At 33.0% G+C, this 14,463-nt stretch overlaps 1 protein-coding gene across 1 annotated transcript; it reads right to left on the bottom strand.

Moving 5' to 3' along the window:
• Nucleotides 1-2,334: 2,334 nt before the first annotated feature.
• Nucleotides 2,335-7,018, bottom strand: LOC114381492 (methionine--tRNA ligase, cytoplasmic-like). The gene is made up of 14 exons (XM_028340763.1): nucleotides 6,731-7,018; nucleotides 6,474-6,618; nucleotides 6,004-6,154; nucleotides 5,522-5,677; nucleotides 5,144-5,374; nucleotides 4,921-5,064; nucleotides 4,645-4,735; nucleotides 4,221-4,327; nucleotides 3,983-4,097; nucleotides 3,391-3,518; nucleotides 3,244-3,309; nucleotides 2,995-3,123; nucleotides 2,739-2,882; nucleotides 2,335-2,649 (listed from the first exon to the last, which is right to left on the bottom strand). The coding sequence occupies exons 1-14, from the start codon at nucleotides 6,843-6,845 to the stop codon at nucleotides 2,494-2,496; spliced, it is 1,878 nt and encodes a 625-aa protein (XP_028196564.1). The 5' UTR covers nucleotides 6,846-7,018; the 3' UTR covers nucleotides 2,335-2,493.
• Nucleotides 7,019-14,463: the final 7,445 nt, after the last annotated feature.

Raw genomic sequence — 14,463 nt, 5'->3', positions numbered from 1 at the left:
ACCATTCATTTTGATATTTGGGGACCAAATCGTGTCACATCTTTTGATTTTAGATATTTTGTAACCTTTATTGGTGAATTCTTCAGATGTACTTGGGTTTATTTAATGAAAGATAGATCTAAACTTTTGCCTATATTCATGTCTTTCTTTAATGAGATTGAGAATCAATTTGGGAAAAGTATTCAGATCTTCAGAAGTGATAATGCTAAAGAGTATTTCTCTCATGATCTGTCCTCCTTTCTATCCTCAAAAGATATTTTACATCAGTCCACATGTCCTCATACACCACAACAAAATGGCATAACAGAGAGGAAGAATCGTCATCTCCTTGAAATTGCACGCTCCCTAATGTTAAATTCCAATGTTCCTACACACCATTGGGGAGATGCAGTTGTTACTACTTGTTTCTTGATAAACATGATGACTTCTTCCTCTCTTGAAAACCAAATCCCTCACTCAATTATTTTTCCTCGTGATCCATTGTTTCATGTCTCTCCTAGAGTGTTTGGTTGTACTTGTTTTGTCCATGATCTCTCTCCTGGTTTAGACAAATTCTCTGCTAGGGCCATTAAATGTGTCTTCTTGGGTTATTCTCGTCTTCAAAAGGTTTACAAGTGTTATTCACCAACTACAAGACGATATTATATGTCTGCTGATGTAACTTTTTTTTTGAGGACACACCTTTCTTCTCGCCCTCGATGGATTACCCTACTTCCCTCCAACAAGTTCTTCCAGTTCCATCTCCTTGTCCACTAGGTAATTCCAACCAAAATTCTCGTGGAATCCCATCTCCTCCTCCAAGTCCAACTGAAGTTGTCTCTCCACCTCTCATTACATATCAATGCAAGACACAACAAGTTGGTTTTACAGTGCCCGAATCTTCTCCTCGTGATTCCCATTCTCCTCCAACAAATCCTTAAACCATGGATCCTTCCTCTTCCACTTCTTCTCATCACTCTGATTCAGATTGGCCCATTGCCATCAGGAAAGAACTCGATCTACTCGTAATCCTCATCCTATTTATAATTTTTTGAGTTGTCATCGTTTGTCTCTTTCATATTTTTTTTTCTCATTGTCTTCTCTTACTATTCCTACCAATATTCATGAGACACTTGATCATCCTGGATGGCGATAGGCCATGATTGATGAAATGCATACTATTAAAAATAATGGTACTTGGGAACTTGTTTCCCTTCCTCCTGGTAAGAAAACTGTTGGATGTAGATGGGTCTATACTATTAAGGTCTGGCCCAATGGTGAGGTTCATCGCCAAAACCAATGTCACTTCCACCATCACCGTCACTATGATCACCATTGGTATCTTTGTCGTCGTCACTCTTGCTAACATCACCACGATCATCATTATCACACAAAAACACTCTTAAAATAATTTTCATACAATATAAAAGTTTCAAAATGAGTTTATTTAAAATTAATCATTTTAATTAGTTGTTATTTTTAAAAATTTTGATACTCAAAACTGAAAATCATCCCAAACATGTGATAAGTTTTCGTTGTTGAGTTAAGTTAATAGGTTTAATTGTAAATATTACCACCAAACTGTCATTATTTTGTAAATTTTACCACCAAAGTTTTATTTTTACACATTTTACCACCTAACTTTCATAATTTAATGGAATTTACCACTTAAGTTTTTTTCCCATAAATTTTACCATCCAACTTTTAACATTACATAAATTATACCATTAAAATTTCCAATTTTTGTTAATTTTAACATCACTTCGGTAACAAAATAATGTAAAAAGTTACTTTCTAAATTTTTATATAATGATTGTTGTTATAATTGATGTAAAAAACTGATTTTCTATGTTGGTTGTGATTATAATTGATGTAAAAAGTCGATTTTCTACATCATTTATAATTACATCAATTACAACTAATATCAAAAAGTGATCAAATGCACAAAAAATAAAAATTTGAATGATAAATTTACAAAAATACAATTTCAGAAATAAAATTTATAAAATAATAAAAATTAAGTAATAAAATTTACCATTATGTCAAGTTAATACTTGTTTCCGCTCTGCACTTGGAAATACATACACAAACAAAACTTGTTTTCATTGGCAATTATTTTAAAATTAATTAATTTGTATTCTTGATTAAGTTAATACTTTTTTTATATAGTATGCCGTGCACACAATGTATTAGACATCATAGATAAGTCAGCTATTTTTTTAGCGTATTTTTTAATATAACATTAGTACAAACTAGTTTATATTAAGAGTAATAATTAATCTTTGTAGGAAATGGTAAGTGCATATAAAATAAATATTATTCTCCTGATACGATTTATTTAAACCTAAAAATTAATTAAAATTCAACTTCCAAATCACTTCATTAAAAATTACAAACTGCTTCCACTTATGTCTTATAAGAACGGTTATTGATTTATTCCTCAAAGTATAAGTTTAACTAGCTGGATATATGTCCATCACGGAACTAAAGAAGCAAGAATATATCTGTTTTTCTCTAGGGGTTAAGACTAATTTCCTCTTTTCCAATTATTGAAAGTTTCGTTTTCTTCAACTGCCCAGCAACATTTTCAGCTTCGGCCTCTGCCCGCACAGTCCTATCAGCTTGACTTCCTGCAAACTTCTTCCTATAGAACTCCACTTCTTCATCTTTCTGGTTAACAATTTTAAACACATCAATGACAATAAAGTAAAAGCACAACTTGAATCTCTTTACTAATTTTCAGAAAGCAAACCACTTACAAGTTCCCTGAACAATGGCTCGGGTGTTCCAATTTTATGACCAGCACTTATGATATCCCAGGGTCTTTTTACCCTATCAATATCTCCTTTGTCTTGACAAAGTGAGACATGTGTCACCGCAGGCAAATTTAGCTGCTTAAATACCTTCAATGCCAGAAAACAGACAAGTACTGAGAATATATGTCTTGAAATAAGTAACCAATATTAAAACATATTGTCATAAGTGCAATATAGATACCCAGGGAAGTTATCTTACTTCACGAGTGAAAGATGGGATAAAAGGTTCTAACAAACAAGCAAGAAGATACACAATCCCAACTGCAGTTTTCATGACAAGGGAGCAAAGAGGTCTATTTTCCTTGTAAAGGCGCCAGAATTCAGCTTCCTATAAATTTAGTTGGGAAAAAATTCAGAACTTAGGCAGCCATTTAACATGTATATAGTATAAAATAATGAATTGTGTTGTGGGGGGTGGGGGGATGCAATATAACAACTCCAAAGTTACCTGCAGATATGCATTTCCTTCGCTGGATATGCTCATTGCAGTTTTCAATCCTTGCTTAAGTTTAACCTTAACAAATTGCAAAAAGAAATGTCATCAAACTGTCTAGTAATTACAATGCCATATTGTTTCAAAAGGGGGATAGGCTACCTTCTCCATTGCTTCTATGTATTGGTCTATATATGCCACAACTTTATCAGCAAATATTTTGGTCTGAATATGGGATTCGCCACTTACATCATCAGGAATAGAGGGAATAACAGAATCATATCCTCGACCTTTACAAGACAAAGTAATGTGTGCATTAAACAAGAAGAAGCAACAAATGAAATAACTTTAATAATAACAGAATAACGAAAAAATAACTTTGAGTTTAATTCAAATATAAGTAAGGGTATTATTAGTAGTAGTTGGTTAGAGTGTTAGTTTTATACTGGTTTCTGTTTTCTGCTGTAGCAGTTTTTGATAAAAGCACTATATAAAGGTGCATATGTGTAAGTGCTTGATAAGAAAATACACACAAGCTTCATTGAAACATATTCTCTGTTCATATCTGTGCGTGAGTGCACAAAGGTTTATTCTCCAACATAATAGATCTTTAGACTTTCCAAAAGTTTCAAAGACAACTATTAATCAATATAGTCCCAAGATATAGTCATAGCGGTAATTAATGTAATCTCTAAAAATTTATAACAGCTAATCAGTCAACACTTGAAGAAAAAATGACAAGAGTTCGACTAACCTGCAGGCTTGGCAATAAAACTCAAAACCCGGTGAATGAAGTTGCCCAAATTATTCAGCAACTCACTGTTTAATTTAGCTTGCAAGTCAGGCCATGTAAATAATGTATCTGATACCTACAACGCATAATCACATTCAAAGATTTAATAAATGGGAAGAGAATAGAATATCCATTAATGTTTCACAAGAGACAAGAAAGGTAAAACAAAATTGATAAAGTATGTTTAAAATAGAATTACCTCAGGCCTATTTGTGAGTAAGTAATATCTCCATACTTCAACTGGAATGTTAGTATCTTTCACATCATTACCAAATACCCCGATACCTTTGCTCTTAGAAAACTTCCCTAAAAGTAAATTTTCAGTAAAATTGAGTTACTTCATAATGTTCAAATGTGAATCATTATCTATAGAAAGTAAGCTATCTGGCAATATGCATCATTGGACCCATTTTGGATAACTTCTAACTATGGGATCTTTTCAATTGAGATAAATATTTGATTCCTAACAAGTTCAATACATAAGTTAATTTTAACTAATGCAAATAAAATTTGTTTATTTTACCTCTTTGATTCATTTCATTCCCATATCTATATACGTGTTTTTGTAGAAGCATAATAAAACTAGCTCTCATTGACAATCTATTGCAAAATAGATAAGTAACCTGCTTCATAATTCAAGTATTCAGTAACGCTAATAGTCTTCATTAAAGTCCAATTTTCACCGGTTGCAAGTAGAGTAGATGGAAACATCACTTGAAGGATAAATTCCATTGGGTTACAAAGAAATTTTAACAGATGAAACTTTTAGCATGACCGAAGAATCACAAATCAGTGAGGGAAAATGATAGAAAACAAAATACTGACTTACATTATCTCAATGAACATAAAAGCATATAATAGCATATACATCCACAAATTGTATAAAAACAACAACTTACTGTATGGAATGGCACATTGTCCTTGCCCATAAATTGATACAACTCCACATTCTCTGGATTTTTCCACCATTTCTCCCAATCACGTGTGTAGCACGAAGTAATTGAGACATATCCAATAGGAGCATCAAACCAAACATAGAAAACCTTCCAATGTTTAACACAAATTATAAAATTAATAAATAAAAATAACTAAAATTTTGAAAAATTCAATAGAAAAACTGACCTTGTCGCTGTATTTTTCATGTGGAACAGAAACCCCCCACTTTAGATCCCTTGTAATACAACGGGACCTTAATCCTTCTCTAAGCCACGAATTTGTTGTTTGGATAGCATTCTGACTCCATCCACCGACCACGGACATCTCACTGATGTATTTTTCCAATCTATCTTTCAATAAGGGGAGTTCAAGAAACAAGTGGTCTGTATCGCGAATACGAGGAGGTTTCTCACAAACCTATTACAGAAGTAAAAAAATATTACTTAAGAATTTCTCAACTTTCATGTACTTCAACAACTATAAAACTGTACTAGTACATTAATTAATCAATTAGCAAAACCTAGAGTTAAAATTTACAAGAAAGGGGGGAGGGGAGGTTAATACCTTGCATCTGGGATTTTTCAATTCTGTCGGATTTAGAAGCTTTCCACATTTCTCACATTGGTCTCCTCGAGCAGAATCATATTTGCACCCCTGAGTCGGGCAGGTACCCTCCACAAGCCTATCAGCTAAGAATCTTTCACAACTGTCGCAGTAAAGCTGAAATACGATAGGAATTTAATTAAAGCAAAGTATAATAATCGCATCCTTGAAATTAAATCGGGAGACTCCCCTTCAACTTTCAACCACATAGGAAAGAACAACAAAAACATCTATACTCCATTGCTTAAGGCTCTTCACTTTTGCGGAGGTAAGGAAGAGGTTATTGTCTGCAGTCTTCTCCTTGCATGTATAAATAGATAGTTCCAAATTTGAACTTATGATCAAACGATCACCAATGCACAACTTTACGGTTATGCCAGGACTAGCACTCATCTAGGAAAGAACAATGATGTCAACAAAAAACAATTAAATACAGACACTACCTGCTGTATTGTGTTCTCGGAGAGCCACTTGTCATATATACTTTTAAAAATTGCATGACAAACTTCAGTTTGCTGAGGGCATGACGTCCGCCCAAATTCATCAAAACTTATATTGAACCAATTGTAGACCTCCTTGTGAATAGCATGGTATCTACAAATACACAGAGAATTAAGAGTATTATATTATTCTACTCAAGGAACGAGTGAGTGTAAGGAAAATATAAAGCCATAGACTCGCAAGTTTAGTCCACCACATCATGAAATATAGACTTGCAAAATACAAAATGCATATCATAATAAAAAAATCTTTGCCATCGTAAATTTTACAAAAGATGAATATTTAAACATCTATTTTCTCGTGGCCAAACCAAAACACAGTTTTATCACTGTGTCAGACTCCTCCGATAACATACTTGTCACAAGTTTTACAAAAAAGAATATTAAAATATTAAAATTTAGAACACACATACTTGTCACAAATTTCTTTGGGGGAGCAATTTTCTTCCATGGCTTTAGTTTCTGTGGCTGTTCCATACTCATCAGTGCCACAAATGTAAATAGCATTGTAACCCCGAAGTCGACAGTACCGAGCAAACACATCAGCACTTAACACACCTAATCATAATCAATCCAATACATGCATTACTCTCTATATGATGATGAGTGGTGAATTTCAATAAGAGACAAACACCATAAAATTCAATAATGTTGAGAGAGAGGGACATACATCCGATGATATTGCCGAGGTGAGGAACATTATTAACGTAAGGCAAGGCACTTGTGATAAGGATGTTACGCTTTCCTTCCATGGGAAGCTTCGATCCTTTCACATTCTCCGCCATTTGGAAACTCACCTGATCGCAGATTAAGCACGCTAATTGAATATGCTTAGCTGATAAGAAAAGGGCAATTACGTTGAAGACGAAGAATAATAAGGGAACTGAATGCGTGGTTCTGCTGACGGAAATGTATCGGTGTATTCAGTTGTTATGCGTGTATATTTAGTTTTTTAACGTTTAGGTTTTAGAATAATATCAAATGGGAATCTCCTTATCGATATGTTCTTCTAAAATATAAAATCCCATTAGATGTTTTTCTAAAATATAATATTTTGCATTAAATTAGGAATCTCCTAATCGATCCATTATAGTTATTGCCAAAACTCCATCGTAGATGGCAATATCTTAAAACTTTAATATAGGTAAAAAATGATATAAATTTTTAATTTTATATCTCTAAAATATTCTTTAAATGACAAAGATTTGTAACAAAAGCCTTTTTTCATCAACATTATTTTAATTTCGTATCTTTAAAATATTCTTCAAATGATAAAGATTTGTAACAAAAGCCTTATTTCATCAACATTTTTTAATTTTAAATATTTTTCATGGATTAATTAAGTTCTTATTCATATATGTATCTTTGTTTCATATTTTGGCATCTCAATTTTTTTTAACATGTATTAACATATAACACTCATATAGGCTTAAATACCAATCTAATATGTTTAGTGAGAAAAATCTAACACTAAAATAGACTAAAAAAACATCAAAATCAAAATAGAAAAGGCAGTTAAATATAATAACTAAAAACTTATTTTTTTTAATTTATATAAAAGCAAGTGAGGATTTAATTTCTTACAAAACCACACACACACGTATAACAACCTAAATACACGGTTACATTTTCCTAAACCCCAAACTTCAAACCCTAAATCCTAAACTACAAAACCAAAAACCATATAACACCAACCCTACACACTACACCCCAACCCCAAAACCCCTAAATTGATAAACCCCAAATCCTTAAACTCAAAACCCTAATCCATATATACTAAGCCCTACAACCCCAACCCTAAAACCCCTAAATTGATAAACCTCAAACCATTAAACCCTAAACCATAAATCCTAATTCATATATCCTAAGCCCTACAACCCCAACCCTACACACTACACCCCAAGACCAAAACTCCTAAATTGATAAACCTCGAATCCTTACACCAAAAATTCTAAGCAGTTACATCTCTAGTATTTATACTAGAGTTAGACAATTTTTGCAACTAGCATTAGTAACTATGAACTTACTTACGCTAGTTGAGTGAACTAACAAAGTTAACTATCATAATTAAAAAACATAAAATGAGTAATTATACTCTTCTACTCTAATAGGCAATAAAGGGGAGTTTCATATTTTACTTTGAATTGTAGTTAATAATGCACATGTTCTTTTTACAGAAGTAAAAGAATATCGATGTGAGCAATAAAATAAAAATGTGAAAAATTACAAGAAACTACAAAGTAATCTCTGAGAAAATCTATGTAAGCTTTATATTTATATATTGGATTCTAAATCCTAAATCCTAAACTCTACATGCTACTACATCTTGCACCCTAAATCTTAAACTCGGGATCCCAGATCCTCAATCCTTGACCCTAGATCCTAAACCTTTAACCTCCTAGACCCAACCCCAAACACCAAAATTTAACCTCCAAACCCCAACTCATACCCTAAAACCCCCAAAAAATATAAAAAATTCTTAAAATAAAAAAATAAAATATGGATTAAAACCATAAAAAAAACAACAAAAATAATTAATAATCACTAAAAGAAATGTTGAATTTTTTGCAAAAAAACACTTGAAATCAACCAAACACTAAAAAAACTCTAAAAATAAAAAACAATGGAAATACTCAAACATCGATAAAAAAATTGCTCAAAAAATATAAAAAAATTACAAAAATCAATAAAAACTACTAAATACCATTAAAAATAGTGAAATCACTAACAAATATACAAATGAAATGCTTAAAACAATCAAAATCAACAATAAACTACAAAAAATCACTAAACATCAACAAAAACTTTCTAAAAATAGTTGAAACATAAAAAATAGCTAAATCACTAAAAAAAATTAAAAATTACTAAAACACACTCAAAATTATCCAAAAACTACAACAAAAAATCACTGAAAATCATCAAAAACCTTCTAAAACACACTGAATATCATCACAAAAAAACAGCAAAAACACTTATAAATCACTAAACACATAAAAATAGTTAAAAGATACTCAAAATTAGCCAAAAGGTTCAAAATAATAGTAAATAAACAAAAATGTTAAATATAACGCATGATAAAAAAAAGCAAAAACAATTAAAAATCAATCAAAACCATCAAAATATCACTGAAAAACATTGGAAATCAACAATAAAATACAAAAAAATTGAAAATCACAAAAACTTGTTAAATATCTCTCGAAACCATAAAAACACTGAAAAACATAAAAATTTGCTAAAAATCACTAGAAAAAAGCCAAAATTAGTAAGAAAAAACACTTAAATTCAGCAAAAAAAAACAATAAAAAATGGTAAAAATCGACAAAAACTAATAAATATCCCTAGATTTTATTATAATTATAATTTATTAAATACACTATGATTTGATTATTTTTTTTAATGATTTTGAAAGTATAAAAGCTCATAAGTTATAAATTTAAATATTTTTTAATATAAATCGAATCATGCATATCAATTACTAAGTCATAGTCATTGATCTTAACTCAGTGACTTAGTACTCCGACCAAATTGACGATTGATTCAAGTTTGAAAATATTGAGACAAAAATAATTATCATTCTTTACTAAAAGGTAAAAAAAACTTGAATTTTGTTGAATTAATCCATCTAGTGAAAACATTGATTTTAATTGTTTTACTAGTTCCACTCATTTTTTATTGGTTCTTTTGGAGGGTCATCCAATTTAACTGGTTGATCTGATTCAATTTTGAAAATCATTATTTAACTATATGAATCTAGTTTTAATTTTATTTTTATTTAACTTATATGATCTTAATTTATTATTTAATTTATATCATAGTCAATACTTGTTATCTCTTAACCATTAAAAGCTTTTAGATGGATCAAATCTATCAAATTTATAAATATTAAAAATTAAATGTCTCTATTTTAAAGTAATGAAACTAAAGTATAGATTTAGGATTTAGGATTTAAAAAAAGAAGAAGTTAAGGGGGTGTTTGATTTGATTGTTTTCTGTTTTTATTTTTACCAAAAATATAAAATGGTGATGAAAATGTGTTTGATTTTTCAGTGAAAATGAAAACAGAAAACAATCAGAAAATAAAAACAATGAAATCTCATTTTCAGTATTTTCAGTTGAAAACAGGAACTCATGGGTGAAATGAAAACGAGGTGACAATAAATGTAATTTAAAATAAATCTAAAAATAAAAAATACAAAAAATCAATATATTTTAAATTTTTAGTGTTTTTATATCATGAGAACAGAAAACAATAAGTCAAACCAGCAAATATGTTTTCAGAATTCATTGACCATTAAAAACAATTCTCATAAAAGAAAATAAAAAATAAAAATACAAACCAAACAAACACACCCTAAACATCTCTACTTTAAATGAAGGATTCCATCTTAAAAAATATGGTTAACAAAATTACCATCAAGCCTTTTTTATTTTTCAAGAATTACTATTTTGATTAGAAGCCTGAGGGCAAAAAGTCGGAACCGCCGAAGAGGAGGGCTTCACAGAGAGAATTGTGCGGTTGCAACAGTCAACGCCCGGGGCCGGGATTCCCTACAAGAGGCAGAGAGAGAGTTTAAGCCTTAGTGAGAAGGATCAAGGATAACGTCATTTGGTTATGGCTTGGAATATTTCATCGACTGGAGTACTTATATTTTATCGCTTTCCCGTTTTCCCCTCTTCCTGTCCTCACAGTTTAGCGAAAATGTAATAATTCTAGGGTTTTTCTCCTTGGAAGATCAATCAACTGAGCTTTGAGATGGTGAAGGAGACCGAATACTTTGAGATGGTCTAGGGTTAAGTGTCAGGCCTACAGGTCATTGGTCATATGGTTTGTGCAGCCGCTGTCTATTAACCATGAATCACTGGAACTATTGCTTGTGGCAAAGCATGTTGCGACAAAGAGTTGCTCATCTTTTCGTTCCTCCGCAACCACCTTTGCTTCCTCTGATTTGGACTTGCATATTCGCTCTACATGTCCCATATTGCCACAATTTCTGCACTTGACATCTGGCCTCCACCAACATTTTCTTTCAGGATGATTTGTCTTTTTGCAATGCAGACAAGGAGGAAAGGTCTCACCTTGCTGCTTGTTGGAGCCTTCTGGTTTTTTATTCCTCCATTTGTTGTTCTTCTTGTCTTTTCCACCTCTTGAATTTTGTGCTTTCGTATGAAACGCACCTTGTACCACCCCTTCTTGTCTCATCATTCTTCTCTGCTCCTGGGCTTGTAGAGCATTTATGAGTTCTCCCAAGGTGATGGTTGACAGGTCTTTAGACTCCTCCAATGCTGATATCTTCGATTCATACTTCTCGGGTATAGTGACCAGGATTTTTTGCACTATTCTTTCATCAGGAAAGTCCTTCCCAAGAAGCCTCACTCTATTTGCTATGCCTAACAGCTGATCAGTGTAGCCTTTAATTATTTCAGTCTCTTTCATGCTCTGCATCTCGAATTCTCTGCCCAAGTTGAGTACTTGCATGCCTTTGGTTCTTTCACAGCCTTGATATTCTGATATGAGATAATCCCAAATCTGTTTGGCAGACTTGAAGTTCATAATTCTTGTAAAAATAATTTTTGACACAGCAGAGAAAAGGCAATTTTTAGCCTTAGCCTTTTTGGTCTTCCTTTCTCTGTGATTCTTCATTTGAGCCACCGTTGGATCTAAAGGTAGTTCAGGAACATCATAGCTTTCTTCTACTGCCTCCCAAAGATCCAAAGCTTCAAGATGAGTGGTCATCCTTGCAGCCCATAATTCGTACTCCTCACCATAAAAAATTGGTGGTGAACCTGTTGTGTATGATGTTTCTCCCTCCATTACGATTTCTCTCAACTCACAGATCCCTTAAAGATAAGAGCTCTAGATACCAATTTGTTGTTTTTTGTTAATAACAACAGGCAGAAATATTAAACAATGAAAGGGAGCGTAAAGAAAGAAATTGAGACTACAAAGACTTGTTTTATTCTGATATGAAGCAACGTATTTAAAAACATGGAAAAGAAAGTAATTGCTAACAAAAAAATAACATCACTAACAGAAAGATAACACCACTAACAGATCATGCCTAGAGAATAGGATCAAAACTGCTTTATCCTATCAGTCAACATGACTTTTATTTTTCCTAAAAAATAGCATAAAAATCTTATCTACTATAGTTTGTTAGACAGTTCCAACAGTCACATCTTAACACATCATTTCCTCAAACTACACAAAGATGTAACTCGACTTTCTTTACCATTCATTTTGATATTTGGGGACCAAGTCGTGTCACATCTTTTGATTTTAGATATTTTGTAACCTTTATTGATGAATTCTTCAGATGTACTTGGGTTTATTTAATGAAAGATAGATCTAAACTTTTGCCTATATTCATGTCTTTCTTTAATGAGATTGAGAATCAATTTGGGAAAAGTATTAAGATCTTCAGAAGTGATAATGCTAAAGAGTATTTCTCTCATGATCTGTCCTCCTTTCTATCCTCAAAAGATATTTTACATCAGTCCACATGTCCTCATACACCACAACAAAATGGCATAGCAGAGAGGAAGAATCGTCATCTCCTTGAAATTGCACGCTCCCTAATGTTAAATTCCAATGTTCCTACACACCATTGGGGAGATGCAGTTGTTACTACTTGTTTCTTGATAAACATGATGACTTCTTCCTCTCTTGAAAACCAAATCCCTCACTCAATTATTTTTCCTCGTGATCCATTGTTTCATGTCTCTCCTAGAGTGTTTGGTTGTACTTGTTTTGTCCATGATCTCTCTCCTGGTTTAGACAAATTCTCTGCTAGGGCCATTAAATGTGTCTTCTTGGGTTATTCTCGTCTTCAAAAGGTTTACAAGTGTTATTCACCAACTACAAGACGATATTATATGTCTGCTGATGTAACTTTTTTTTTAGGACACACCTTTCTTCTCGCCCTCGATGGATTACCCTACTTCCCTCCAACAAGTTCTTCCAGTTCCATCTCCTTGTCCACTAGGTAATTCCAACCAAAATTTTCGTGGAATCCCATCTCCTCCTCCAAGTCCAACTGAAGTTGTCTCTCCACCTCTCATTACATATCAATGCAGGACACAACAAGTTGGTTTTACAGTGCCCGAATCTTCTCCTCGTGATTCCCATTCTCCTCCAACAAAGATCCTCAAACCATGGATCCTTCCTCTTCCACTTCTTCTCATCACTCTGATTCAGATTGGCCCATTGCCATCAGGAAAAGTACTCGATCTACTCATAATCCTCTTCCTATTTATAATTTCTTGAGTTATCATCGTTTGTCGCTTTCATATTTTTTTTGTTTTCTCATTGTCTTCTCTTTCTATTCCTACCAATATTCATGAGGCACTTGATCATCCTGGATGGCGACAAGCCATGATTGATGAAATGCATACTCTTGAAAATAATGGTACTTGGGAACTTGTTCTCCTTCCTCCTGGTAAGAAAATTGTTGGATGTAGATGGGTCTATACTATTAAGGTCCGGCCCAATGGTGAGGTTGATCAGCTTAAGGCTCGGTTAGTAGCTAAAGGATACACCCAGATCTATGGTCTTGATTATTGTGATACTTTTTCTCCTGTAGCTAAAATCACCACCGTTCGACTGTTTCTTGCTATGGCGGCCATGCATCATTGGCCCCTTCATCAACTTGACGTTAAAAATGCCTTTCTTCATGGTGATCTTGAGGAGGAAATTTATATGGAGCAACCCCCTAAATTTGTTGCTCAGGGGAGTATGGTCTTGTGTGCAAGCTACACCGACCTCTCTATAGGTTGAAACAATCTCCTTGAGCTTGGTTTGGTAAATTTAGTCATATTGTTCAATTTTTGGGACTGAAACGAAGTGAAGCAGATCAACTTTTTTATTGTCATACATCTCTTGGAAAGTGTGTTTATGTAATGGTTTATGTTGACGATATAGTGATTACAAGAAATGATGTTACTGAGATTGTCCAGTTAAAATAACACTTATTCAGCCATTTCTAGACCAAAGACCTAGGATATTTGAAGTACTTCCTTGGTATTGAGGTGGCTCAATCAGGAGATGATGTTGTGATCTCGCAGGGGAAGTATGCTCTTGATATACTGGAGGAAACAGGTATGCAAAATTGTAGACCTGTTGATAGTTCTATGGATCCAAACTTGAAGCTCATGGCAGACCAGAGTGAAGTTTACCCAGATCCTGAGAGATATAGGAGACTTGTGGGAAAATTCATTTATTTCACCATTACAAGACCTGATATTTCCTTTGTTGTTAGGGTGATTAGCCAATTTATGTAAAATCCCCATGTTGATCATTGGAATGCCATCATGCGTATTCTCAGATATGTAAAGAAAGCTCCAGGACAAGGATTGTTGTATGAAGACAAAGGTAACACTCAAGTTTCTGGATATTGTGATGCAGAT

The sequence above is a fragment of the Glycine soja genome, chromosome 13, assembly GCF_004193775.1.
Source record: "Glycine soja cultivar W05 chromosome 13, ASM419377v2, whole genome shotgun sequence".
Taxonomy (NCBI): Eukaryota; Viridiplantae; Streptophyta; class Magnoliopsida; order Fabales; family Fabaceae; genus Glycine; species Glycine soja.
The sequence above is the reverse complement of the archived record's forward strand: the minus strand, read 5'-3'. Positions and strand labels throughout refer to the sequence as shown.